Source organism: Tarenaya hassleriana, unplaced genomic scaffold (assembly GCF_000463585.1).
Source record: "Tarenaya hassleriana unplaced genomic scaffold, ASM46358v1 Cleome1, whole genome shotgun sequence".
Lineage (NCBI taxonomy): Eukaryota > Viridiplantae > Streptophyta > Magnoliopsida > Brassicales > Cleomaceae > Tarenaya > Tarenaya hassleriana.
In genome coordinates this window covers 4,018,357-4,044,654 of record NW_010960187.1, presented here as the reverse complement: position 1 = coordinate 4,044,654, position 26,298 = coordinate 4,018,357, and the positions used below count along the sequence as shown (strand labels likewise).

The 26,298-nt window shown below is 38.9% G+C and overlaps 5 protein-coding genes across 8 annotated transcripts; 1 reads left to right on the top strand and 4 right to left on the bottom strand.

The window, feature by feature from the left end:
- Positions 1 to 3,915: 3,915 nt before the first annotated feature.
- Positions 3,916 to 7,779, bottom strand: LOC104809865 (U-box domain-containing protein 44). 3 transcript variants are annotated; one of them, XM_010535979.2, is made up of 4 exons: positions 7,267 to 7,779; positions 6,266 to 6,802; positions 5,859 to 6,168; positions 3,916 to 5,743 (listed from the first exon to the last, which is right to left on the bottom strand). In XM_010535979.2, exons 2-4 carry the CDS (start codon positions 6,800 to 6,802, stop codon positions 4,161 to 4,163), a joined length of 2,430 nt encoding a protein of 809 aa, XP_010534281.1. In that variant the 5' UTR covers positions 7,267 to 7,779; the 3' UTR covers positions 3,916 to 4,160. The 3 variants fall into 3 exon arrangements, with proteins under 3 accessions (XP_010534281.1, XP_010534273.1, XP_010534265.1); XM_010535971.2 differs by having other exon boundaries at positions 7,275 to 7,779; XM_010535963.2 differs by having other exon boundaries at positions 7,358 to 7,779.
- Positions 7,780 to 8,140: 361 nt separating this feature from the next.
- Positions 8,141 to 14,639, bottom strand: LOC104809853 (epidermal growth factor receptor substrate 15-like). 2 transcript variants are annotated; one of them, XM_010535946.1, is made up of 13 exons: positions 14,337 to 14,639; positions 12,866 to 13,985; positions 12,430 to 12,648; positions 12,113 to 12,330; positions 11,899 to 11,973; positions 11,134 to 11,205; positions 10,949 to 11,047; positions 10,386 to 10,457; positions 10,182 to 10,296; positions 9,872 to 9,940; positions 9,529 to 9,790; positions 9,341 to 9,428; positions 8,141 to 8,933 (listed from the first exon to the last, which is right to left on the bottom strand). In XM_010535946.1, exons 1-13 carry the CDS (start codon positions 14,475 to 14,477, stop codon positions 8,358 to 8,360), a joined length of 3,126 nt encoding a protein of 1,041 aa, XP_010534248.1. In that variant the 5' UTR covers positions 14,478 to 14,639; the 3' UTR covers positions 8,141 to 8,357. The 2 variants fall into 2 exon arrangements, with proteins under 2 accessions (XP_010534248.1, XP_010534255.1); XM_010535953.1 differs by having other exon boundaries at positions 8,141 to 8,930.
- Positions 14,640 to 15,144: 505 nt separating this feature from the next.
- Positions 15,145 to 16,585, bottom strand: LOC104809843 (WUSCHEL-related homeobox 14-like). The gene is made up of 2 exons (XM_010535933.1): positions 16,403 to 16,585; positions 15,145 to 15,708 (listed from the first exon to the last, which is right to left on the bottom strand). The coding sequence occupies exons 1-2, from the start codon at positions 16,548 to 16,550 to the stop codon at positions 15,233 to 15,235; spliced, it is 624 nt and encodes a 207-aa protein (XP_010534235.1). The 5' UTR covers positions 16,551 to 16,585; the 3' UTR covers positions 15,145 to 15,232.
- Positions 16,586 to 17,672: 1,087 nt separating this feature from the next.
- Positions 17,673 to 19,565, bottom strand: LOC104809835 (high mobility group B protein 2-like). Its single transcript, XM_010535923.2, has 8 exons — positions 19,442 to 19,565; positions 19,173 to 19,221; positions 18,919 to 19,017; positions 18,582 to 18,639; positions 18,420 to 18,464; positions 18,250 to 18,330; positions 18,085 to 18,180; positions 17,673 to 17,914 (listed from the first exon to the last, which is right to left on the bottom strand). The coding sequence occupies exons 2-8, from the start codon at positions 19,211 to 19,213 to the stop codon at positions 17,897 to 17,899; spliced, it is 438 nt and encodes a 145-aa protein (XP_010534225.1). The 5' UTR covers positions 19,214 to 19,221; positions 19,442 to 19,565; the 3' UTR covers positions 17,673 to 17,896.
- Positions 19,566 to 20,442: 877 nt separating this feature from the next.
- On the top strand, positions 20,443 to 24,346 carry LOC104809829 (bromodomain-containing protein 9). Its single transcript, XM_010535910.1, has 9 exons — positions 20,443 to 20,928; positions 21,576 to 21,612; positions 21,745 to 21,823; positions 21,949 to 21,994; positions 22,087 to 22,185; positions 22,679 to 22,747; positions 22,830 to 23,190; positions 23,290 to 23,441; positions 23,529 to 24,346. Exons 1-9 carry the CDS (start codon positions 20,503 to 20,505, stop codon positions 24,144 to 24,146), a joined length of 1,887 nt encoding a protein of 628 aa, XP_010534212.1. The 5' UTR covers positions 20,443 to 20,502; the 3' UTR covers positions 24,147 to 24,346.
- Positions 24,347 to 26,298: the final 1,952 nt, after the last annotated feature.

Below are 26,298 nucleotides of genomic sequence, written 5' to 3'. Positions count from 1 at the left end.
AAAGAAGTAATATTTATATAACTGTAACCAACACAAATAAAACGAAAAGATAGTTTTAAAATGCATAGTGAAACATTGTTTATTCGATAATTTGAAAAATTCTATAAATAAATATTTTTCATTATAATTTTATAATAGAGTGAATTTAAAATATTTTTATAACTTTGAATATGATAAAAAAAAACTAAAATCTATAAAATATAATAATATGTAAAATTTATATATATGTATATATATATATATATATATATGCGTGTGTGTGTATTTTTTGTTTTATAGTCGCAGTTGGTTATATTATATGTTACCTTTTGTTCTCTTTTCTCTACATTATCCAATAACCTTTCTACAGCTAATAGCCAATAAATATTAAAATTATCCGTCCGAAAAATATAAAACAATGCTCTAAATTTATAATCTTTTATTAAAAATGATGAAAGCGAAGAAAACTAATGAAGCTGGAGGGTTATCCGTTCATACTCGAAGACTTCTTTAGAGCACTTTTGGCCATCGGAATCAAGCCACGTGCGTAATTAGATGCCACGTGGCTCTCGACAGCGTCGATAATTTCAACCTTAAACCTAGTAATGCGTCCGAAATCATCAAAATGCTATTCATCCAGCGACCTTTTTAAGTGATAACCATGATTATCACTTGATTAAAAGTCGGAACAATCTCAAAACTTATCCTACTTTGTCATCGTTCAACTTCTCTAAAATACATTTAAATAATGTCATATATGTAATTGCAGAATACTACATTATATATTTATCGACAATAGTTTTTAAAATCCTACATTACGTAGTTCCTATATATATATTTTTTGATGTAATCCTATATATATTAGAAAACATTTGCTTAGAATCTTTGATACGATCGTGTGGGTTTGTGTGTATATATATATAACATATTTGCATAGAAACAATCATTGATAAATTTCAGATATTTATTATACTTGAGATGGATAACTTGACTATAGACATTACTGTATCCAAATTTATGCGCGTGCATACATAGTGCGTGTGGCCAATCGTAGATGGAGATGAGAATCAATGTGAAACGAACTTAATTATAATAAAAAGGAAATACATAATTAATCGAAGATGTCGATTTGTGACTGTGACATTGTTAGTGATGACGATGACAACAAGATGATGATCAAGATATCGGTGAAGATATGATGACTAATGCCTAACGGTATATATATTAAAACCATTGTCGTCCTTTCGAAATTTTAACGATATTTATAAAGTTATTTTCAGAATATTCGAACTCAAATTAGAATTTTCTAAATGATTATATCTATGTAATATTATTCATTACTAAATAAAACCACTAAATTAATGTCATAATTGTTTAAGCTAATAAAAAAAAGTTTGAAGTCAACCCAAATAATAATTCTTTTACAATGGCTAAAATACACACACACACGCACAAAAGATTACTACACAAAAAAAGAGTGAAAAAGAACGTGTGGGAACGGGAGTTTCCAAATAGAGTAAACTAGGGAAGAAGAGAGAGAGAGAGAGAGAGAGAGAGAGAGAGAGAGAGAGAGAGATTTGTGCAAAAACGCAAAAAAACGTCTTTGGTTTTGGTTTTGACTCTTTGAGTGCATCCTCCACTTCGGACGACTCTTCTCACCGCCCACTTTTTCCTTTCCCCCCAAACATTATCATTTAATTTTTTTTCCTCCGTTTATTTGTAATATATATATATATATATATATATATATGTATATATATATATGAAATTCCACGAATATAGTACTTGCTGTAACGTTGTGGATATAGTGATTTGAAGATTTGGAGTGTAAGTTTGGAAGGACTTGAAGTTCCACAAGAAGTCTTTCGAGACTTGGACTTGACGAAATATCGGTTCCATAAGAAGATGTGAAATCTCGTATCCATACAAAAATTTAATAGCGAGAAAGAAATACCTTTTGATATTCTAAATTATCAAATGTGAAAATAGATGATTTGATTTTGTTTAGATAGATCATAGTTTAAAATCAATTTCATAACTTTGAATGAGATAGTTAATAATAATAGATTTGATTTGGTTTTATTATTTCTAGGTTTGAGTAAGTTTGATTTAATACAAATTATATTTATTTAATTTTCGCTTTAGTTTGAATTTTTTGTTTATTAAATTATCTTATACATTTGAATAGGGTCTCGACGAATCATTACTTTCCATTAATTTCCTTTTTATCAACGGATTAAGATATAAAGTAGTAATCTAAAGTCCATATATATCTCTTATGATATATTCATAAATCGATTTAAACAACTTTATTTATTGATTGATTTCCAAAAGAAACACTATCATCCACACATTAAAATTAATTAAAAGAAAAAAAAAATGCAGGATGCAACGAATGTACCGAAAGGCCGAAGCACATGATCCAATATAATATGTCCTTATCACTTAGCCTAATATAAAAAATGGCCGCAGGCATAAAGATCACGTGGGAGTAATTCCACCAACAAAGCCTGACTAAATAAAAATGTGATTTGTCAATTCCGTTTTCTTGAAAACGATGCCTCAATAAAAAAAAATCGATATTCTAATTTATTATGTGCGTGCGATCGGATCGTAAGCAAATCTTTGGACAGATCCCGTTTGCAGATTTAAAGATCTTGTTATGAATTTATACGTGGGGTCTTTGTTGATTTTCGTAATGATTGCGTTTGTGTCCGGTACCGAATTTAACCGAACCCATCGAGACCGGTTTGATCGCCGGTTTTCATATGTGTGATCATGTGTAAATTATATTTCATATCTTATACCTTTTTAAAATTCATTACTTAAATCATGTATAAAAACAACTCATTTAACATGAATCATGTAATCATGGTAATAATTATTTCGTTTTTTGTAGTTTTCCGAAGATAAGAGGATCGATTTTAGTTTAGTTTGATTTTTTTTTTAAATTTAAATATATTTAAAAAGATTCATTACCTAAACTACTATATTAATAATTCACTTGACGTGATTCATGTAATCGTGGAAAGAGTTTTCGGTTATGGTTTGGGGAATCTAATGAAGAAGATAATAAGAGGATATCGGTTTTTGGTTTAGGTTGGATTGGTCCGGTTCGATTTTGAATTCAAATATATGGCATATCTTTTAAAAAGATCCATCATTTAAAAATTTAAAAGGATGTGTAAAACATTAATTTTAAAAGGTAAATTGTATGATAAACTTATGAAATATGGTTAAGGCTTTGACATCATATAAAATCTAGTGAAAGATTCACTTAGACTAGTGGGGTTGGTCTCGTATCAATGCAGGCGGTCGAGGAAATTTCATTCTTTTGTCAAATTCAATTTTAAAATAATGTATTTTCGTACCGAATGCATTATAATATTTGACCAGAGCCATTTAAATAACCAATTAGTGGGAACATGGCAATTACCAAAAAGCCCACTTACAATTACATGGCATTTTTTTTTTTATTGAAGTGATTGCCCCTTTTTCATTAACGAGTCAAATGGATTATTAATGCATTCTTTTAACACCTTTGCTCTTAATTACGAAAAAAAAGATAAGATGTCAATTATCGATCTAACTCTTTGTCCCTCTTGATTGTTTACTAGTTTTTAATATTTTAGTTTGATTTGATTTGTATTTCATGCAATTAATTTTTTTTTTTAAAATGTATACGAATTGAATTTTTATTAGGAACTTGTTTTATTTAAAAAAATCTTAATTTTAAATATTTGTTTACGATTCAAATTTTTGAGATTTTTTTTTATCCGGTTAAACATGGGCAAACTCTTAAGATTTATTTTTCCTGTGAAAAAGCTACATTTTCTGAAACAAATTGTGTGTATATATATATATATATGTATATATATACTGCATGGGCTTGAGGATGGATTTTCTCTTCAATTTTTTTCCCCAATAGAATCGTGATTGTACACGGTAAACTGATTTGGACAGTAGGCCCATCAGGCTATTAGACATGTCCAAATCGAACATTAACTACACCATCTTCTCACGCGCGCACGCGCGCACATATATATACAGGCAATGCAAATGTAACAAATCAACTCAATTACTTTAAAAAACTTTGAATGCTATCTGACCAAAGCCAAGTAAACCAACAAACCAAACTTGTCCGAAACTCTCACCCTCAAGGATTCAAGATCCAAGATTCTTCATCCTGAGTTAGAGAATATACCGGAGAAATTCGGGATCCGATCGATGTGCCTCAAGGCGTTTTCGGCTATCTGCTTCGTCGTATAATCCGCGTTCTGGAACGCGTCCACGAGGGCAGCGCTCACATTCTGCCCTTCCGCTACCTCCCGGGCGATCTCCTCAACCCGCAAGATCCTTTCCACCGCCCACACGGATTTCCTCCTCAGACCCCCCGTTCCGTTCTCGAGCAGAACGTTCAGTATGGGCCATATCCCGTTAGCCTCCTCCAATACTCTCACCCCTTTCTCGATTTCTAACCCGTCTTCTAACAACGTACACAATGCCGCTAGTGCCGCTTCAACCACCTTCTCGTTCTTGTGCTCGAGAAGGGCCACGAGTTTATCAACTGCTTGCCCTTCCACAAGGCAGAAACTCTCTCTCAGTGAACAGATTCCCCGATGGATACAGCACATTCCCAATACAATAGGCGGTTTGCTCACACACGAGAGGATCGATGCACAGAAACTCGGGGCAGGAATCTCGGGTATTCTTGTTAGTCTCGTGGATTCTGACGAGAGATTCTCCAATGCCATGGCAGAAACCATCTGAATGGTGTCTTGCCCGCTGGATTGAAGCAGATAAACGAAGATGGAAGCGAGGTTGTTCTCACGGGAGAACGAGATGACCCTCGGCTCCTCAGCAAAGACAAAGGTAACCCTAGCAAGAATACGGACCAGCCCTTCGAGAAATGTTTTCTCGAATCGGACTCCCGTGATTTCACCTTGGCGAATCCCGACAACCTTGTGTATAATCTTCTCGAAAGCACCTTCTCCTAACATTTGTTGTGTCAGACCAAGATCCCTCTCCGGGAGTCCGGCTAAAAGCCCAGCAGCTTCAGCCTGCTCTTCTGTGATCGATGTATTCTCCGATATGATCGAAACGAGATTCCCAAGCTGCCCAATGGTTCCACGCAAGGCATTTGCCAGTTCTTCACTCATGTGTGGGGAGAGGTTGTGAAGAAGCTTTAAGGAAGCAAGACGTAAATCAGTGTTCTCACGAACTTCTATAAACTGAACCAAACTGATAATGGCACCGGAAGTTCTAATCGTCGAGACAACGTTTAGAACCGTGGTCGGAGAACTGGTGAGCCCGACAAGAACTTCCAATAGCTTCCATTGGATAGCTGGACCAGTGTAGCTGACCAGGTAGAGCAGGTTCTTCACCATGTCTTCCGAAACAAGAGTTTTTGGATGGTCAGACCCGAAGGGGACTTTGTCAAAGTCGTAACACGTGTTCACTATATTGGCGAGGATAGTGGCCGAGACTTCTTTTAGATGGATCGGAAGGCTGTTAGGCCCTACTAAGAAGAGATCTTTGATAAGCGGAGGGAGGATTCCCGTCTCGATCAAGATCTTGGCACTTCCTTCGAACGAAGATATTTTGTTAAGAGCTCTCAAAGCAGCTTCCCGCCGTGGCAACTCCTGGCTTTTCATGAGGTTGATAAGAGACGATCCCGCAGTTTGTGCCACGAGAACTTTCACTTCGTTGTTTAAGGCGAGCTCCCCGAGTAAGGAAGCCATTGAGAGTTTCGTTTCAGGTGAACCTGCAGACAGATCATATGACGTTTCATCCAATCTTGTCAAGCACGCTGTAATAAAGCAAAATCGAGACTTTGACTAACCACAGTGAAACCCGGAAATTTTAACAAACGAAGTTACCTTCGACGAGTTTTGCTAGAAGGGGCTGTGATCTACCATTTATAGCCATCTGCATTACATTTTCCTTGGACCTCGCCAAGTTTTCCAAGGTTCTATCGGCTTTTTCAACGGTCGTAATGTTTTCTGATTGGCTGCTCGCCATTCCAACTAATAACAGAATTGCTCCACGGGTTGAACCGATCTTTTCGCACAATGCTTCCGATTTGGAGAGCTCAAACAACAAGCAAACAGCCGCCTCCTTCCCCTTCGAAGGCTCATACGATAAGAACTTAACTATTGTCCGGACAGTGTCCCCTTCAGCTACTATTGCCTGAAAAAAAATCACCGAGATTGAACATTAACTATTGGAACATAACCATTACCAATGGTATATGCTGTAATAGAATTCTGGAAATCAAAGACAGAACCTTGCTCTCATCATCTCCTTCAACGACAACTTGAAGGGTTTGTAAAGCCTTATACCGAACTCTGTGACTATTACTTCTTAACATGTCGATGATCATGCGGGTAAGTTGAGAATCGCGCATACCGTGCTTATATGATCTGCAGTTCCCGCCAATTTCTTGCACATGCTTCAAAGCCTGCAAAATATCGGCCTCTTCATTTCCGAGATATAGTGATTGACGGGCCATATCGAGCTTAACAGCTTCATTCCTAGATCTCCACTCTTGGATGATGTTACGTAGAGCTATACTTGGGGTTATATCCATTGTGTTCAGTTCCTGCAAAGTTACAGGGCATGAAGGAGGATGCCCTTTTTCTCGACATTCGTCGAACCATTTCTCGATGGCTTCACGCTCGAATGTACGGCCATTCTCCAACGTGACGGGATCATCCATAACCTTCTTCGTCAACGGGCAAAGAAAGGCTTCGTATACGTCCTCCCCTCCACTCTCGGAACGAGGGCTGTCATCGGATTGGCTTCCGTCCAAACTTCCGGCCATCTGATTGATAAATACGCAATCATCATTACACTGAAACAAATCTTACAAGCCGAGGGAAGAGAAACAGCAAATGAAACTGCTTGAAACCATCGTGCTATCCAATCATGGTAAAGGCGAGAAACATGATTCAGGAAGTTCCTGAACCAAAAAGAAAATCATGAAACCCAATTCGTGAAATGCAAGATTAATCATGAAAGTTTACAAATTTGAGTATAATGGAAGCAGACAAGCGAACTCCGACTCTTACCGAATTCAACAAAGACAGAACAAAGATGTTAAGGTTTTTGTCAAAAAAGTTCGAAACCAGATTTAGAAAGGTCCTTGTCGAGTCCAGGTTCGAGATTTAGAATCTACCAATCCAATGCCCATTCTACCAAAATCAGCAAAATCACCAAATCTCGCAAAAGGACAGACAAATAGTGTCTCAGAGCAAAATCCCAAAGCACCAAAAGAAGAAACCATGCCTGCCCACCTGAATTCCGGGGAAAAGCAGCAATAAGTAAAAACCCTAGTTTCTTATTCTAGCTGGAGAGCTCAACGGCACCACTACTCAACCTTCTTCGTGAGCAGAGAACAAGTCATGTAAGAGACACATCTTCGTCTTCCATGGAAGAACCCACCAGAGAACTCGATTTCTAGTTACGTTACTTAGGTTCTTGAACAACAACAAAAAAAAGTGTTGGTCGGTTTTCCGATCGAGAGAAGGAAGAAGACGAAGACGATGAACAAAGGGCTAAAAGGTTGACCGAAATGGAAAGTCATTCGGAGGGACGTGGAGCCACCAACCGCCAACTTGAACACAGAAGACAACACAGCCTGGCAGTGGCACTTCGACACCCACACACACTTGGAGGGAAACCGCCGGGTCAGGTCATTTCGGGTCGGATCCTGGTGTCTGAACTAAAACGCTGCGTTTTTCTAAGCTGCGTCTCTTGTTAAACGCTGCCGTTTCAGGGCGATTGGGTGGGGGGGGGGATAAATCATAAACCGCATGAGAAATCAAATTGAATCTAATTAAATATATAATTATATTCGAATCAGATTTAATATAAAAATTAGTTAGTATAATTTTTTTAAAATTAAAGAAATTTAATGTAAATTCAAATAGAGTAAAAAATAGTTAAAATTTTGAACATTTAATTTATTTAAAAAATAAAAAACAAATCCGAAAAGAACTAAAAACCAATATTAAATTAACTAAATACAATTTCTAAAAAAATAAATCAAAGAATAACAAAACCTGAATATAAAACATAACTAGTTCCAAAGTTTTTCACGTTACGAATAACCGCAATAGGGGATAATCGGTTAAAAAGAACACAAACCAAATCAGGTCAAGGTGTAAAAAAATATAAATATTAAATTAGATGTCTACAGACACAAATATTGTGAGAAAATGAACAAAAATGCAAAAAATTGTACATCCCGTTCTAAAAGATCACCAGAAAACAAAATATAATTCTGTTCTTTATATATATATATATATATATATATAATTGTAATGAAACAATGATAAAGGTGGGATTTTTCAATTTTCATCAGGAGATTTCGAAAACTAGAAGGAATTCCAATTATCTGACCTTTTCCTTGGGCTCTTATCCTCTGAGGAGACTCTGAAAGGACCTGATGAACCAAAGGGGTCTGCATCGTCGAAGGAGTATCCGTGGCTTCCACCGACATCCTTCGAGCTGCTTATGGAATCGAATCTCGAAAGCAAGTGCCCACCAAAGTCTCTGTTGCTGTTGATGGAGTCCGACCTCGAGAATTTGTCGGCCCCAAAGCCTCGGGAGCTGTTGATGGAGTCGAATCTCGAGAGAGATTCTCCAAAGTCTTTGGAACTGCTGATGGAATCGAACCTCGAGAATCTCTCGGGTTGGGAAGAAAAACCCATTTCACTCGTTGTGTTGAAGGAATCAAACCGGGAGAAGCTGTTGTCGAAGTTATTATCTCTCGCGGACGCGTCGCTGAATCTCGGGGGAGAGTTTCCGAATCTCGAGAGCGGAGTGCTTGGAACTGAATCATCGAAAACAAACGGGCTCTTTCTCTGAGCCACGCTTTCCGAACTTGGAGAATCACCTCTTCCCAGGTTTGTGTCGAAATTGCCACTGGACCCGAAGAAATCGCCATCCTGCTATATCAAAATATCAAGTAGAAAAGCTCAACGATTTAGCAAACAAAAGCAAGATAATAATATCAACAGCTAGCCAAATTCAGATTATGCAACCTTTTCAATTCTTATACAGACAAATTCAGATTTAAGAGACATTCATTTTCAGTGTTGCCAAAAGCATAAACAGAGTCAGATATCGGTTCAGTTGACAATGCTCCAGTTAAGGCCTAAATCCCAAAACCCTAAGCCTGTTTTGGGGTTTGGTCTTATTGTGCCAAGCATACTGCAAATCTCCAGACATGCTCTTATTCAAGAGAATTAAGGTTTGGCAAAGCCAAGGACAAAGTAAACAATTCATACAGATGCAGTGGTGAAGATTTTGAAGCCGATTCAATGAACAGAAACACTTTGTGGATTCTTACACTAACCTGGCTTTTAGATGCATTCAATCCCCAGACCGAATCCACATCATCGTTAGTATCGAATGCACTAGCCCAGTTCGAGTCATCAAAGAACCTGCCATTCAAAAAAATCGAAATAAAATTCACCGCCAAAATCACCCATAGACTATTGGCATTGAGATAATTGAGATTCAGGAAGCCTGAACACAACATACCTGTGACTTTCCGCATCGGATTCAGCACTCTTCCCTTGAGAATAACCTGGAGATGATGTTTCAACAGCAGTCTTTGAGCCAGGACTGCCTCTAGGACTTCTTGAAGATTCATCATCACTATGAGTGGCTGCGTATTCACCGTCTGAAAAATGCCCATTCTTTGCATCAGGATGAGAGGATGAATCATGTGTTAGACTATCATCATCGAGGGACCCGTTTTCATGCTGTTTGGATTTGTTGAAAGTGAGCTCATTGCCAAAACCTGAGAAGCGGAGATAACTAGTTAATGCTTAACTATAAACATGAAATGTCATAGTAAAAGGAAGGCGGTAAAATATTATACCTTCGTCTTCAAACTTGTCCCATTCTTCATCCCAGAGAGCTGCTCCCTCTTGAATTCCGGGTTGCCAGCCTAAAAGTCATAGCATATAAATAAATGTCGTACGATTTCTTTCGTTACATTGCCATATAACAACAAAGAAAGGAGATGCAAGAGCAAGAAATCAAGTATATGCAGCCTAATACAAATATAAGATATATCAAAAGCCTTGAATACTGGAAACAAGCATCATCTCGTAATTTTTCTTAATGGACCAAACAAAAAAAAAAAGACAAATATTTGAACAGAGAATCGTATGCCAAAATAAACGTACCTGCTGGAAGTTCTACGAGTGCCTTCGACTTTATATCCAATCCATGTTTCTTGCATCGTTCAGATAAAGCCTTCATGAGCTCCTCGAGATCTGATTGTATTCTGTCAGCCCGAACCTAAACATGTTATGAAAAGCATCCAATCAGACGCGTTGGCCAAACAGAAACTATTTTATCTTCTCACAGTATATGGTGATGGCATGTACCTGAAGAAGACCATCGGCACTGCCACCTTGCTCCATGTTTATAATTGCTTGACGCAACTCTGTCTTCCTCTCCTGGAATCAATTAATAAAACCGCAATAAGTAATAATTCTTCAAGGAAGGATGTGATAAAGATACTCAGAAGTCTTTTTGGCAACAGAAGTCGAGGGAGGACAAAGGGAGCGTAAGACATGAGAGGGGAGAGGGACGAGACAAACAGCATACAACTCAGAGAAAGAAAAAGAATGAAGAAATGACAGAAAATGTAAAAAGCACATGACCAGGAAGGATAGATAGGTAAAAAAATAGAGGACTGCAACAAGAAAGAAGAGCACTAATGCGCATGTAATCATTTCAGCAAAGAGGCAGGGTGTTAGATTTCTAATATAAGATGATCGATAAGTTATCAAGAGTTTTATTTCGAAATTAGCTTTCTCAGTTTTGCTAACATGTCTGTCGCTTTGAAGGAAATGTAGTCTAAGTCGTAGACACCATAACTAGAATTGTTGAAACATACACAAAAAGTTGCCACTTTAAGAGCAGCAGCCAAAGGAAATAGTGATACCTGGATCTCACGGAATCTGGCCTCTTCAATAGTCAATTTCGATCCTATTTCGCTAACTTGCTTATACTTCTCCTCATATTTCTTAGCCAATGTTTCAGCCTGTAGCATAAAATATTCCGCATAAGATAAAACAGCCTGTACAGACACAAGCAATCTGATTCTGTATATTATATAAAAAAAAGCACCTCACGCTTGTCAGCACAAGCCCTTTCAGTGATCTCATTTAGTCTATTGTCACACCTGCTTTTGTACAATACCTGATGGGTGAGGAAAAAAGGGGGAAATGAATGGAATGAACAAAATCATCATAAAAATTGAATCTTATATAAGCTAACCTTACTCTAACACAAATTTAAAACCTAACTCAAGTTTTGAAACTGAACAACAAGAACTCCAACTGTCCAATATCCATCAAGAAGATAACTGATCAATCTCGATCAAAATCTAGATTGTACAGCAGCACAGCTTCAAACAACAAATGTCATAAGGTCAAAATTTCAAGGGGAACAACAACCATACAACTCATAAGCACTTTAGGTCGAAGTCCAACATCTAAGCCCTGGAAGAAAAGTGTGCCAATGTAGATGTCCAGATGCCAGCGGAAGCGACAATAGTTATTAGCTACAGTCATTTTTTTCAAGAGAACAATGACCGGGACAATACTCAATAAAGATTTTCTGAAAATGCTGACAAGTTCAAAGCTTCCTCCTCCTAGATTTGAGCAGAATAATAGTAATACTTTCCAAAACATAAAAGTGGAAGAGGTAATATTGTCCAAAACATACAGTCCTAAACCACCAATACATTCCATGCAATACTGATAAATAAAGTTAAATTAAATCACAAGCAGTACACTGGTGCTGAGAAATGATGATCTTTCCTCACTTCTCAGACTTACACGCAAAGCCATGCACAAAGCAAAAGATGAAAAACTGAGCAGAAATACTCACAATATCCTGCATCTTCATGCGGTAGTATTCAAGTTTCTCCCTTGAGTCCATAATGACATTCTGCTTTAGACCAACCTACAGAAATAAAACAAAAGTTTTGATTCCCAAGGTAAAAAAAGAAATACAAATGGACTAAAGGTAAAACAATCATTAACTAATCAAAGTCGCCAGACTTGGATCTTTATTTAAAACAGAAAGAAAACAAAATTATTGCCTTTTCCCCTTCAGCTTCTACTTCCGGAAGCTTTGAGCTCACAGAATTTCCATCACCAAGGTGATTAGCAAAAGGATCACCCAAATCTGGCACTTGAGTTCTTTCCTGATTAGATTCTATTCCACTGCCAGGGTGAGGGGCAGGTCCAGGAACTTGTGGCCTCGCACCAGTTGGCTGTGTGATTGGTCTTGCACCCATTCCCGGCTGCTGCACAAAACCTTACACAAAAGAAATATGACCCACTAAAAAAATTTAGAAATTTATAAGGGAAAGGGAGAGAACAACAGTAAAACATAAGAACACAAATTGAGCAATACCTTGTCCAGAGCCCCATCCAGCATTTGCATAACTAAGATTAGGTGGGCCAGAGATAGACAGCAGTGTCTCATCAAACATGACACTCTGAGGAAGTGCTGTTGGGAGAGGACGGCCATCCCTATACCGTTCCATCAAATACAATGCAATGCAAAACTCCCTCAGAGAGAGCATAGTATCATTATCCTGATCTGATAACTCCCAGACATGTTTCAATACATCTGGAATCAAATAAAAAAATAAAAGAACACTTAATAGAAACATAATTCCTGGGAAATTGGCAACAGAACAAAACAAGGTCTTCCAAACTGGGGAAAAGACAGATTGGTCAATCTACAAAAATGCCTTTGTCTTAAACAAAGAAATCAGTTCTTTTCACGTATGAAGGATGTACAATATTCTTCATGAAAACTGAACTGAAAAATTGAAGACCCTTACCTCTGGGTAGTTTCCAGCTTAAAAAGAGGTTCCTTGCCTGCTCACCGGTAATTTTTCCATCCTTATCACTATCTACTTCGACAAATACCTTTGTATATTTCTGGACATCTGATGGTTTCATCTTTGGCCACGGAGGCTGAGAATTTCCAGTAGGAGTTGAATGGCCAGATCCAACCGAACTTCCAGGTGGCAAAACGGTAGATGAACCTTGTGAAGACATGATAGACTGCGAGCTTGCTACTGACCTTGGGTGTTGAAGCTGGTTTCCTGCAGGGAGCATTGAGAAATTACTCTGCAAGGAGTCTAGAGCACTGGGCCTAGGTGAAGGTTGTGCGACAACAGAAGCAGGAACAATGGATGAACTGTTTGTGGAATAACCAACAGCAGATTCATGCTTTTGCTGATAGGATGTCGCAGAAAAGATGTCACCACCAAAACCAGAGCTGGGAGCGGTCCCATTCCCAGAGACAGCCAGTGCTTTTGAATCAGCAGCTGTGGGCTGCAAGGATGTAGAAATAGGCAACTCAGGTCTTGAGATAGCAGAAGGTCCTGCTAAGCCTACTCCTCCGAAGCCTGACGAGTATCCGCCAGTTTTTCCGGCGTTCCAATCATTCGAGACATTCGAACCAAATACACTTGTCGAAACACCCTGTGGAGGCGGACGGGAAACAGTGCCTCCAGGAAGTGATTGAAGTTGACCTGGGACAGGACTAGCCCTATATTCTGGACCAGCAGGACCAGGAGATGGTCGAGGAGTACTTAGACCCAGCATTCCTTGGGTTGGTCTCAACATCTGGTTTTGCTGAGGTGGAAAATAGTTGTGGTTGACACTTGCATTTGGAGCACCTGGTCCCCTAAACCCTAAATTTTGAGTAGGTGCAGAGGAAACTGGACTGATCTGGGGTGCAGTTGCAACAGGATTAGGTTGTTGCCCGGCAATGGCTGAAAGATCGATTTTGGGTGGAGGGATTTTGGCTGCAGCAGGAGTATTGAGTGCTGCATTGACTATCTCAGGTGTCAGATCTCGCTTGCTCTGAGCTACAGTTACAAGCCTCAGAGCATTAAAAAAATCTTGCCGGCCAAGGAAACCACTGCGAGATCGATCTGCATACGACCATATCTACAAACACATTGCATAGTTAATCAGAACAAAGATTAAGGAAACCCTAGAACTTAACTGTCCTATTCTTCTTCACAACAGATCCTGATATGGCCCTACTCTTATGAAGTAAAGATCCTAAAAGAGGAAATGAAAAAACCCGGTGAATCAAATCAGCGGTAGGCGAGATACAGGTCCCAAGCTATTCAAAATCTGAGAATAGCACGAAGTTGAGATTAAGAACCAAACTCAACACCATTTCGAAACCCCCCCATCAGCTGTATATAAAACCTAATCAGATCCCTGTGTTCGATAACTCAAAACCCCGTCGCGCAGACAATCAAGAAAGCAAAGATCCATGGAGGATTGTACCTGGGCAAGGACTTGCTTAGGCAAACCAGATCTTTGGAAGAATCCGACAGCTTCGGCTCCACTGATCCTACCATCTCCGTCCAAATCCGCTCTCCTGAAGTACGCCTCGAATTGATCCATGCTCGGATTCTGTCCCGCCATCTCCACGAACGAAGGGACACCGGAAAGTACCCACCGGACTTAGGCAGAGGTTCCGAATCCGATCAAAATCCTATCTCAGATTCTGTCCTCGTCCGGACGAATATCAAGTTTGGATTTCAAATTTTTCGAACAGAGCAAAAAAAAAGGAAACAGAAAAATGGCTGTGATACAACAAGCGTGAAATCTTATATTTTCATGATTATCATTGTTTGTTCTAGTTCCTTCATGCTGTATCATTATATGGGCCCATGAAAGCCCATTATAATTCATTTATTGGGCCAGCTCACTCCAATTAATTTATTAGGCCCATTATTAACGGGTCCAATTCGTTTTCACAGTTTCTTCGTTCTCGCGACTCGCAGCCCTAATCATGACGCGTGCGTAAACCTCGGGTACCCGCCTAGCCTATCACGAGACAAGACAGAGACCTCCCGACTCTGAAACTGAAGGGGCACTAGACCTAAGTTGATGTTTTTTCTTGAACATTGGACTGAAATCAAATTACTCAACAACACGAAAATTAAAAAAATTAAAATAAAAACACAAGTTTCTAAAAATTTTTTAAAAAAATCATGGAAGTTATCATCATACGCGTTATTTTTTATGATTTACCGATTTTAATGGGTCTACCTTGTAAAACCTAAACGATTACTTGAAAGACCTTTCATGTTGTGTCTGATTCTTTAATACTTGTTTTTTTTTTGTAAGCGAGACATATAATAAAACCCGAATCTTGAATCCGAATCCGAATCCGATCATCCTTGCATCTGCCTATATGAGCTCGATTCTCTAGGACCTTCTGCTTCACCCAGCAAATGCTCGATCCCTAAGTCGGGACTTGGGAAGAGGATATGCTCGTAGGACTCCAAACCTCCAGTCTCCACGGCCGCGATCTTCTTCTCCACCTCCTCCTCCTCCGCTGCGGCAGCGGCCTGAACCCCCGTGACCTGCGTCGTCAGCTGCTGTTTCCGTTTGGACCGAGCTCTCCGGTTCTGGAACCAGTTGTAGACATTGGTCTCAGTGATCTGTCCGTGCTCCGACAGCTCCGCCGCAATCTCCCTTATCCTCTGCCGGTTCGGCGTTCCATTCCCCTCCTCGTACACGCTCTCCAGTATCTCCAGCTGCGCCGCCGTGGGATTCCACCGGTGCCGAGCCGACATCCGGAGAGAGCTCACAGACGATGAGACCAGCGGGTCGAAGTACGATCCTCCTCCGCCGATCAGCCGGGTCCCTTTTCATCGTCGGAAAAAAATTGGTTACTTGAGCTACAAGTTACTGTCCGGATTTTACCTGTTATATATTTTGATTCTCCGCTTTAGACATGTTTTTCAATCTCCCACATGTATGTGTATATATACTAAACCATAGATATTAAACCCTACCCTTGAAACTATTCGAATAAAGTATTTTGGACCGGAATCCAATTGCAAAGAGTTAATATCACAACAGGGTCTTGACAGAAAAAACCAAACCAAACCAAACCAAACCGAATTTGGTTAAGTAATCGACCCAAATCGCTTTCTATTACTCGTTCGACTTCGTTTACCAGTTACAACATTTTTGAACATTCTTGAAATGTTTATCCAATCATGATTACAATTAGAAATCAAGATCGGGTTCTCTTATGCCATATTTCATCGCTGAAGGAGATTTCAGCCGCTACCAATAAAAGTAGCGTTTGCGTTTGCGTTTGCGTTTGCGTTTGAAGTGTTTCTGCACAGACAGTTAGTTACATATGGCAGATGGTATTTGGAAAACCCAGAACGCAAACGCAACTGCAGAGAGGTACCCCTCCTATCAATCTATCTATCTATATCTGTATGCCCCTAAGTGATCGTTTGTCAAATCAAGATGATGAAATCGACATGTGTATGTATCTATGTGTGTGTATAGGAGAGGAGAGGTGTAGGTAAATAAAAGATTACCAGAAGAGAGAGAGCTGTGGAGGAGGAGGAGCTGCTCACAAATGGCGGCGTAGACAGCGATCTGCTTCCGGAGAATCTCCATCTGCTCCTCCGTCATCACCACCACCCTGCCTCCATACGCACCGTTTTGACTCTCTCTCTCATCCATCTCTCTCTCTCTCTCTCTCTCTCACAACTCTTTTATCGTATACACACACAGTGGGAAGAAGCATATAATTAAAGAGAAAATAAAAGGCGAAGAAGGAAGGCTTTGGTTTACTTTACTTAATTAATCATTTTTTAACCGTTGGCGATTACTGATCTTCTTTGATGTGCTTTTGGAAAGATTTCTGACTCTCCGATTTTTTATTAACATTCTAATTCGGCGTAATAAATCATCTTATTCTCTGTTTTGTATGAAAAATAATACGAGGATCTCTGAAACGAATATATATATACATACATACATACATACATACATACATACATACACACATACATACGAGGAGGTGTCTGATTTGACCATGTGGTGATCAGTGTCTTATTACTGCTGTTGAGATTTTTTTCATGCTATTTTTTTGTGTATTTATATTTAAGCGTGACTATGTATATAGTTTTTTATTTTTGTAAAATTCAACGGAGTGACATAATCACTCGACTCGTAAAAAATGTCAAAATAAAAAATAAATGATGATGGAGCATAAATCACCCACTTTGTGCAACACTTTGATTAAGAGCGTGATTAACAGTTAATCAAAAAAACACCATAAGGAACCCAAAGTCAAAATCAAACTAATAATGGTGTTATCCGAAGGTTCTTTTGCGTCTCTCACACCTCTGAACCATTTTCATGTGTGTGTGTGTATATATATATATATTACTTTTGTAATGGTATCTCATGTTTTGTTTTGTGTGTGTCATATTTTATTATTGCCTTTTGACTTAACTTGGCTTGCTGCTGGGTATTTCGATTTTTATATTAAACGTCTTTTAAATAATATATATTCTTCTAAAAGCACTTTAAATACAAATAGTTTAAACCCATCCAATTTTATAAGATTACAACCAATTTATATCAAACTTTCGGTTTAAATAGATTTACATTTGTCAGTATCCATTTTCATACGGTTCGACTATGCCAAAGGTTCTCCAATTTAGCATCCATTTTCCCCACTGTAATCCATCAATATAACTAAATATCGAATTTACTATTTCTTAATTTTAAAAAAATTAATAGTCAAACAAAATTTCCCCCACCTTAGAAAGCTATGATAAATGGCATGCCAAAAAAAAAAAAAAAAAAACGAAATTCCAGATTTTTTTTCCATACAGAAAGAGTACACAGCTGCAACAATCTCGCAGGGGGAGCAATGCGTGGAATCAGTGGGGGATAAAGAAGAAGGAGAAGAAAGGGTAACACAGAAGATGAAACCCCACGGACGGAGAGCGTATTTGCAGCCATCTACATACTATGCTTACTACAAACACTCACACACGCCATAAGAGGATCAAATCTCAGTCGTCGTCTTCCTCCTGCAACCACACCACCAACAAAAACACAAAGATCAACCAAATGGCAATCGTCACTCAGATTCGGTCTTAGAAAAAACTATTGAATTCAGTTCAATTCATTCTAGGTACAGTTATTTCGAAATGGCGGCTGCCAGTAATCGAGATAACTGGACTGAACGTAGTCAACAAACCTCTTCACTTCCCTCATCATCGTCACCATCTTCATCATCGTGTACCTCAGACACCGACTTGTCCGATTCTTCTTCCTCCTTAGAAGGGGCATCGGCCTGAGGACAAATTCTGGATCATTTGCCGGTCTTATTATAAACCATTCTAAAATCTGAAGAACAAGTTACCTGCTTCTTGTTGTAAGCTTTCATGTTCTTCTCGTATTCCTGTTTCCGCTTCTCAGCTTTAGCAACATAAGGAGCTTTATCCTGCATACATACATTAAACTCACTCTCTTTCTCTCCAACATGTTTTCCTGAATGAATATTTTAGACATTTTACTCATATATCAACTCACAGCTTCAGTCATCGACTTCCATTTGTCCCCGGCTGCCTTTCCGACCTATTTTGATCCATTCGTGGTAATGGTCAGCACAAATTCAGCCATGGACGGCGAAGACAGTCACAGAAACGATGACATTTCAAATAACTCGAGATGATAAAAAGCACAAAATCTTACAGCAGCTACGGATTTGTTCTTAGGATGTTCCTTCTTGAATTGTTCACGGAACTCCTCCCTGAATATCATCAATTCAACACAGAAATTAACCATATAAACAGCAATTATGGAACAAATAATTATACGAAGCGCACATGTATACATAATTTCATAAGAAATAAGGAAACGATCAGTAATGTTGACTCAAAAGAGAGCAGAAGAAGGACGATACTAATCTCACCTTGAACAGTTTTGAAAGTCAGACGAAAAGCTTTGACCTCAAAAATTGTTTTCCATGGAAACAAAGGCAGAATACTGAACACGCAAAAAAATTTGAAGGATCGGATGCGATGTTTACATGAAAACGAAGAAGGCACTGGCCGGCCTCTTGGGCTTGTTCGGGTCTTTGGCAGCCTTGCCGCGACCTCCCTTTGCGGGCTTCTTATTCACAGAGAGCCTATCACCGCCAATTTTGGAAACAAACACATCAGGAAAGCGACAAAAAACACAGCTATACGATTTTAGAATCCTAAGATCTACAGAGAAATCAACTAGAGAACAAACTTAATAAACCGAGAATCCTAAGATCTACAGAGAGTCCTAAGATCGTACTTGGAGCTCCTGGTTTCAGTCTTTGATTTGCTTCCTTTCATGATCGATCCTGCGAGCAAGTCACCAGATCAGCGATTTAACCGACGCATTTACAACAGGAAAAAAACAAAAAAAAAACAGCTAAGTGCAGGCGGCAACTGATGGGTACCACGAAATCAGTACGAACCAAGACAAACGAGGAAAAAACAGCGAAACCGAGAAGACAGTGGAAAATCAACAAGAAACGAAGGAAAATCAGCGGAAATCACCAGGAAATCGCCGGAAATTACCTGTACGGAAGATGTAGGGTTTCGCGAGAGAGAGAATACTACGTGTAAGCGATGAGTACGCGATGCAAGTGAGAGGTGAAGAGACGAGAGGCAAGTGGGGGAGGTAAATATCTGGGAAGGGAAAAATGGAAAGAAAAAAAAAATGAAATTCAATTTGCGCACGGAATTAATACGAGGGGTTTAGGCGGGATTTCAAATATATTTTGCCACGTCAGCAATCCGGGTGATGTCTCATCATTCGCTCTGATGTTCTGAAACTGAAATCCTTGGCCTCTTTTCTGTGTTTTCTATTGTGCTTCTTCTCCGCGTGAGTTTTCAGCGCCAGGTGATTTGACTCATTGCCCTCTCATACCGCTTTCCTAAATATTAATAAATGTGCTAATAATAATATCTCTTTAATCCAATAATTTCGCTGGCGGATTCGGTCCAATGACCATTTCGGTCTGTTATCTTTTTCGGTATATTAATTTCCGGTTTAATCCGGTTCGGTTAAATTTATATAGAAATTCACCGGTTACCATTTAGAAGGGCCACTTATGTAACTTATGGGCCTAAATGGGCCTTGGCCTTACAATATGGTCCTACCGAACATCAACTCCATTTGATGTTCTACCACTGAAAAAGCTAACAATGAGGGGGAAATTATTGTTATTATTTTAATTAAAAAACAATTTCTCATTGTATGAGTAAATTGGATTTTCACGTCATTTTAATTTACATTATATTTCAAACCAAAGGCAAAAAATTCTTTATATTTCTCCTGGAATGGATGAATGATGCATGTGACTTTGAGATCGACCAGGTGTGCTGGGTGTACAGACCATGGGCTTTGAAATAAGGCCCATAAACGGCCCGATAAGTTACGGTGCTTGTGACGTTATCTAGCCCACCCATTCACTGTCTTACACGTGTCCGTCTCCGTTTGGCACGTGCGACGCACATATGTGAAGATTTTATAATAATGATAAAAAAAAATAAAGTAAAGAAAAAAAGGAAAGAAAATAACTCGTTGAGGAGGGGAGAGAGAAAGGAGAGAGAGGGGGAGACGGAGAAAGAGGAGAATGGGTGAAGTAGCAGAGACAATGACGAAGAAGAAGAAGAAAGGAAGGCCATCTCTGTTGGACCTTCAGAAGCGAGCTCTGAAGCAGCAGCAACAACAGAGGAATCGAGATGAACAACCGGAGGAGCACAGATCCGGTTTCAAAAACCCTAATTCGAGTCGCCGATCCACTCGCCGGAGCTCGAATCCCAACGGCGTCTCCGTCGATTCGTCCTGGATCGACGGCTATGATGACGTCGACATCGACGAAATCGACGACGACGAGCGCAGGGAGAAAAAGCACAGGCTGTTGCACGGCTTGAACTCCCACGCCCATCGGCATTCTCCTAATTCCCAATCGGCTAACCTGGACGATCCGGGCGAGAATCCCGAGAAATCCGTTGGGCGGCGGAAGATCGGTGCCGGCGTTCACGGATCTGACGATATGGTAGCAATCGAATTCCCTGCGAAATCGAATCTTTTTTGCAAAATCGATTTGGGGTACGTTTAATTTGGGTAGATTTCGGTTCATTCGAATAATTAGGTTTGAATTCTTCGGTGGATTTCGCGCGTTATTAGGGGGGTTCTTCTTGCTTGAATATGGATGAGTAAGTGGATAGAGTTTGACTGGGTCATTTTTCCCCCTCTTTTTATTGGTGGGAATTCATAATTCAGCTTTTCTGTATTTTTTTCCCTTTTTGTCTTGGCCGAGAAAATCTTGGTCTTGGCTGGTTTCAGTTTTTTTTTTTTGCTTTTATATGCAGTATTTATGTTTTCCCCATGAATGAATATTATATTTATTCTTTGATTCTTGTATTAAATCCTAGTTACCTGAATTAAAGACTCTGCACTGAGAGACCATCATGTCTGAGAACAGATTCAGTTTGTCTTTTCCTTGCTATCAGTTTCTTAGTTTAATGTTTGGCTCTTCATGGCCTTTTACTGTTTCCTCCATAGCTGATACTTCAATGAACATGAACATGGACACCTTTATTATACATTGTGTTATTTCTTGGTTCTGAAAATCTCAACTTTTTTATGGATATATATGTATATTTATCTTGGATTGATGATAATCTGTTGGTGTTCCTGCAGGGAGAAAAGGGTTCGAAAGCGACTGACATTACTCGAGGTATATATATCTCTCTCTTCCATTCCCCCTTTTCAATTTCATGGAAAGGCACAATCTTGAATCCGTACGAGAATAAAAGTGAGTTTTTTTCCTACTGATTAAATTAAATTTGTGCCATTTATTTGTGGATAGGGTCACCCATGGAGTCTGGACCCACTACACCTTTGCCAGACAAAAAGTTGTTGGTGTTCATCCTCGATAGACTTCAAAAGTATGTGATTTTTTTTTGGCTCAGTTATAATCTCTTCTCGTTATTCTTCCTTCTTTGTATCTTGGATGAAGTGGTTGAACTGGGTTTTGATCGTTTGTTCGTGTGTTCGTTCGCAATACTTGAAGGAAGGATACTTACGGAGTGTTCTCAGATCCAGTTGATCCAGAGGAGGTGACCATCTGATAATTTTGTTAGAGTTCTTCGCTTTACCAGTTCGGTAAACTCATTGTAGCTTATCGTTCCTGTGTTTGATTTGTTTCCAGCTTCCGGATTATCATGATATTATTGCAAATCCAATGGATTTCAGCACTGTTCGGAAGAAATTAGATTCTGGAGCCTATTGTAACCTAGAGCAGTTTGAGGTATGTCTTGTAGTTGATTCTATTTCAGTCCTTGATGCTTCATTTTTCTCGGCTGTATATGCAAAAGCCGAGGCTCAAAATTTCAATGCTTGCCAGCTTGTTTGTCGTATGTTCCGTCTGTTCGATGTTTGATGCCATAGTTTCAGAGTTTTTTTAGGGTTCTTGTTTTGGTTTTTGGAGAGAAGAACCGTCGATCTATGTTGATTGTTCTCTCTCTCAGTTCGTAGGAATGATCTTATGAGTTTCAATGCTTTCTTAGTTACTGGTAACATGTGAAAAGGTTGCAACTTTACTCCTTGTGAGCCGGGAATGTTATCGAAAATTCTTATATTTACAAGGTTTTAGCTCGATCTATGTTGATCTGTGTATTCTTAAGTTTGCCCCGAGTTTGGCATCTAGAAGACTAGAACTCTTACTTTGTTATTTCGATGGAAATCGGAAAAAAGACTAAATCTTTCTGATAACTTTTTTTACCTTTTCTATTTTTGGACAGAGGGATGTGTTTTTAATATGTACAAATGCGATGGAATACAATGCTCCGGATACCATATACTATCGACAGGTTTGTTTTGGCAGTCTTAAACTCGGATCTTTTCCCCCTCGTGCTGTTTCTGTACGTCTCTGAGAGTGTTTCTTTTTGCCAGGCACGATCTATACACGAGATGGCAAAGAAAGACTTCGAAAATTTAAGACGAGATAGCGATGACGATGAAGAACCGCAGCCACAGCCACAGCCTAAAGTGGTGAAAAGAGGCCGTCCTCCAGGCAAGAGCCTGAAGAAACAGCTCGATACATCTCCTATTGACCGAACTACTTCTGAAATCTCAGCTGAAACAGCTCTCGCTACCGCGGGAGATAGCTCTAAGCAATCCGGGGCTTACAATCTGAGAAAAGCACCGAGTTCATATAGATTCCGCCCGGCAGATGCAGCCGTTAGATTTAGCCATAATGGTATCGAGCCCCAAAGCGGCGGCTTTTCAGTTGATTGGGAGAACGAGTTTCCGGGTAAAAATTCCACCTTTCCTTTCACTTCCTTTTATTATTTTTTGCTGAAACAAATTGTGATTCGTGATCACTTGTATCGTATTTGTCCATTACCTATAGCATCGGTTGTGAAGGCAGTCAACAAGTACGGGATGAAACACTTCAACGTCGACGAAAACCGACGTGATACGTATAACCAGCTCCTCTCGACTTCCTTGCAGGAGTCTTCTGTCTTAACGACCCTTGAAGATGAGCCGAAGCAATTAATTCCAGTACGTGTCATATGTTAACAATGTCGTTATGGTTTCCGACAGCTAAGGGTTTCAAGTTTTCCGTCTGATCTGACTGTTAAATTTCAGGTCGGGCTGAACACTGAATATGGGTATGCTCGGAGCCTGGCACGGTATGCTGCAAATCTAGGCCCTGTTGCCTGGAAAATTGCGACGAGGAGAATAAAAAACGTTTTGCCACCAGGTATCGAATTTGGTCACGGGTGGGTCGGCGAGAACCAGGCTCCCGAAGATCCTCGGCAACAGATATCAATGTCGGGAATGTTGTCCGGTGATCATTCAAACAGAATCCTTTCTCCAACTCCCTCTGTCTCTAGCTCTTTCGGCGGAGGAAACAGGCACTCTTCCCACGGATTCGAAGATTCCACGCCTACCCGAGCCATGAATCCCGAAACCGAGTTTTCGGCGGGTAACCACACGAACCCACCATCCTCCTCAGGACCAGTGATCAAACCTGAGAGCAACGGCCTCATCCGTGGTTTCGGTGGCTTAAACCGGATGTCAGGTAACGAGGGAATGGCGTCGGGTGGAGGAGGGTCGTTACCCTACGGGAAGAAAGAATTCCACCGGCTTCCACCCGACCTGAACACTAGACTCGTCTCCCCGAGCTCACCACCTGCTGGTTCTAACGCTCAGGCTGCTGCTGCTGGTTCATCGCAGCATCCGGATTTAGCATTACAGCTCTGATGATTGATCGGTTAACATTTATATACATATATATACACACATTTATAGAAAGATGTCGGCTGATCCTAAAAGCGCTAATCTTATTAGTGGCTATGGCCGAAGAAATGAGATGAAATCATGTGGAAAGCTCACAGCTTCATTTTGTGTAGAGGATGAAAAACTTGGGGGGAGAGGTTTTAGTGTACAGATTTTTTTTTTTTTTTATTTTTTTTTTTGGCAGCTTCACAGTTTTGTGACTTTTGTCCTAGGGTTAATAACCAAACAAAAAACAAAAACAAAACCGAAACCGAAGACCGGCCGCAGAATCTCGTCGCTATGTATATATATACATGGTCATATGGGTTTGCTCCCATTTATATAAGAAATTATCAGCTATATAAATTGAATTATACACAGTTAAAATTTAAATTGAAATTAAAATAATAAAAAATAGTTTTGTAAATTTAGAAAGAGCTTGGATATTGCATTTTGAACTGAAAAAGTAAAATTTACAGAGAGAGAAATGCACTTTCTTTATTATTAGATCTGATTGGATACTTATGTCTACTTTAAATGCAATTTCACTTGTAATTAAGAATATCTTCACTTACTATTTTTGTTTACGTGTAAATTTTAGAGATAAAAGTATATTAGCAATTGTTTAAAAGCAGATTACCAACCTGGCGTATTATACATACAGACCTAAAATTTATTGACTGCGACGTATTAATATAATTTTAAAATAAAAATTAAATTTAACATTAGTAAACCCCAATAACATTATCTCTAAAATTTATAAAATTTGTTTGATTTAAAAAATAATAATGGGGCACTTTTTAAATATTGAGGCGGACGAAGTGCAATTTTGTTTAAAATTAATGAATCTTAAATATTAAAATGTTTTGCAGAAAGCTGTTGTCCAAACCAAACAAAATAAAGGACGGAAATTTTCCCCCTCCAATTAGTTTAAGACAAAGCTGTCTTTATAAAGCTAAACAATACATAAAATACTTATTACTAATTTTATTTATTCAAGGAAGATTTGGTGTTTTGCAATTAGTCCACATTTAAATTATTGGACCGAATCTTAGAGTAGATCCCGCATCACAAAAACCTTTTCCGATATTTTATTGCGCCATATAACAAAATAATTTTCTAAGAATATATCCCTTATATTATGTAGTTTATACCACACAAGTATGGATCAAATAATTTCTCACAAGAAATTCATATCTTGATGTGCACAATGCATTGGTCTACAGAGATCGAACAATATTAATTTAAAAGATAATATTTTTCGTTAAAAAAAAGAATAGGTTAAAATGAAATATGTACATAAATAAATTAATATAGTTTTAAAATTAAATTTGATTGAATAATAATTAAATTAAGACGGAACAAAAATCCCCAAATATCAACTGGAGTCGTCGACATGGCAGTGCGCCCTTCATTTACGGAGGACGCTACCTATCGTGAAGGGGCATAAATGGAATTCCACATGTCCGGGTGTGAGATCCAAAGGGGTAATATGGTAATTTCAAGCACGATGGGGGGGGGGGGCCCGGAAGAATAGGTTAAAATGAAATATGTACATAAATAAATTAATATAGTTTTAAAATTAAATTTGATTGAATAATAATTAAATTAAGACGGAACAAAAATCCCCAAATATCAACTGGAGTCGTCGACATGGCAGTGCGCCCTTCATTTACGGAGGACGCTACCTATCGTGAAGGGGCATAAATGGAATTCCACATGTCCGGGTGTGAGATCCAAAGGGGTAATATGGTAATTTCAAGCACGATGGGGGGGGGGGACCGGAACCTTATATAAATGTGAGGAAGAGTGGAGGATTGAAGAGGCGAGCGAGAGTTTATGATGGTTTTATTTTCCATATTATAATAATAACAATAATGTAAAAACTATATTGTAAATTGGATATATATAATTGAAAGCAATCACGCAAAAGGACGGGAAATAAATGGGCCCCACGCCGAAAAGAACCCAACACAAGTCGTCGTCGTCTTCTGCCGCTTAATTTCACCTCAAATTAAATAAATAAATTAATAAAGGCAAAATCCTATAAACATGTAACTATATACAAAAAATCTTGATGTTTCTAAACAAATATGTAACTTTTTCAGATATAAATGCATTATCTAATTAAAATATT

Bases quoted from the DNA above. Each gene is read 5' to 3' on its own strand.
- LOC104809865 (XM_010535963.2), bottom strand. From the start codon at position 7,384: ATGACTTGTTCTCTGCTCACGAAGAAG. The intron at 6,169-6,265 runs GTTCTGTCTTTG...ATTTTTTTTCAG, and splicing joins AAGGAGATGATGAGAGCAAG to GCAATAGTAGCTGAAGGGGA. The intron at 5,744-5,858 runs GTAACTTCGTTT...ATCTGTCTGCAG, and splicing joins TCTAGCAAAACTCGTCGAAG to GTTCACCTGAAACGAAACTC.
- LOC104809853 (XM_010535946.1), bottom strand. From the start codon at position 14,477: ATGGCGGGACAGAATCCGAGCATGGATCAATTCGAGGCGTACTTCAGG. The intron at 13,986-14,336 runs GTACAATCCTCC...ATGTGTTTGTAG, and splicing joins CTAAGCAAGTCCTTGCCCAG to ATATGGTCGTATGCAGATCG. The intron at 10,297-10,385 runs GTACATGCCATC...TAACATGTTTAG, and splicing joins GTGCCGATGGTCTTCTTCAG to GTTCGGGCTGACAGAATACA.
- LOC104809843 (XM_010535933.1), bottom strand. From the start codon at position 16,550: ATGGATGAGAGAGAGAGTCAAAACGGTGCGTATGGAGGCAGGGTGGTG. The intron at 15,709-16,402 runs GTAATCTTTTAT...GACGATGAAAAG, and splicing joins CCACAGCTCTCTCTCTTCTG to GGACCCGGCTGATCGGCGGA.
- LOC104809835 (XM_010535923.2), bottom strand. From the start codon at position 19,213: ATGAAAGGAAGCAAATCAAAGACTGAAACCAGGAGCTCCAA. The intron at 19,018-19,172 runs GTACGATCTTAG...TGGCGGTGATAG, and splicing joins ACTGAAACCAGGAGCTCCAA to GCTCTCTGTGAATAAGAAGC. The intron at 18,465-18,581 runs GTAAGATTTTGT...GGATCAAAATAG, and splicing joins AGAACAAATCCGTAGCTGCT to GTCGGAAAGGCAGCCGGGGA.
- LOC104809829 (XM_010535910.1), top strand. From the start codon at position 20,503: ATGGGTGAAGTAGCAGAGACAATGACGAAGAAGAAGAAGAAAGGAAGG. The intron at 21,613-21,744 runs GTATATATATCT...ATTTGTGGATAG, and splicing joins AGCGACTGACATTACTCGAG to GGTCACCCATGGAGTCTGGA. The intron at 23,442-23,528 runs GTACGTGTCATA...GTTAAATTTCAG, and splicing joins AGCCGAAGCAATTAATTCCA to GTCGGGCTGAACACTGAATA.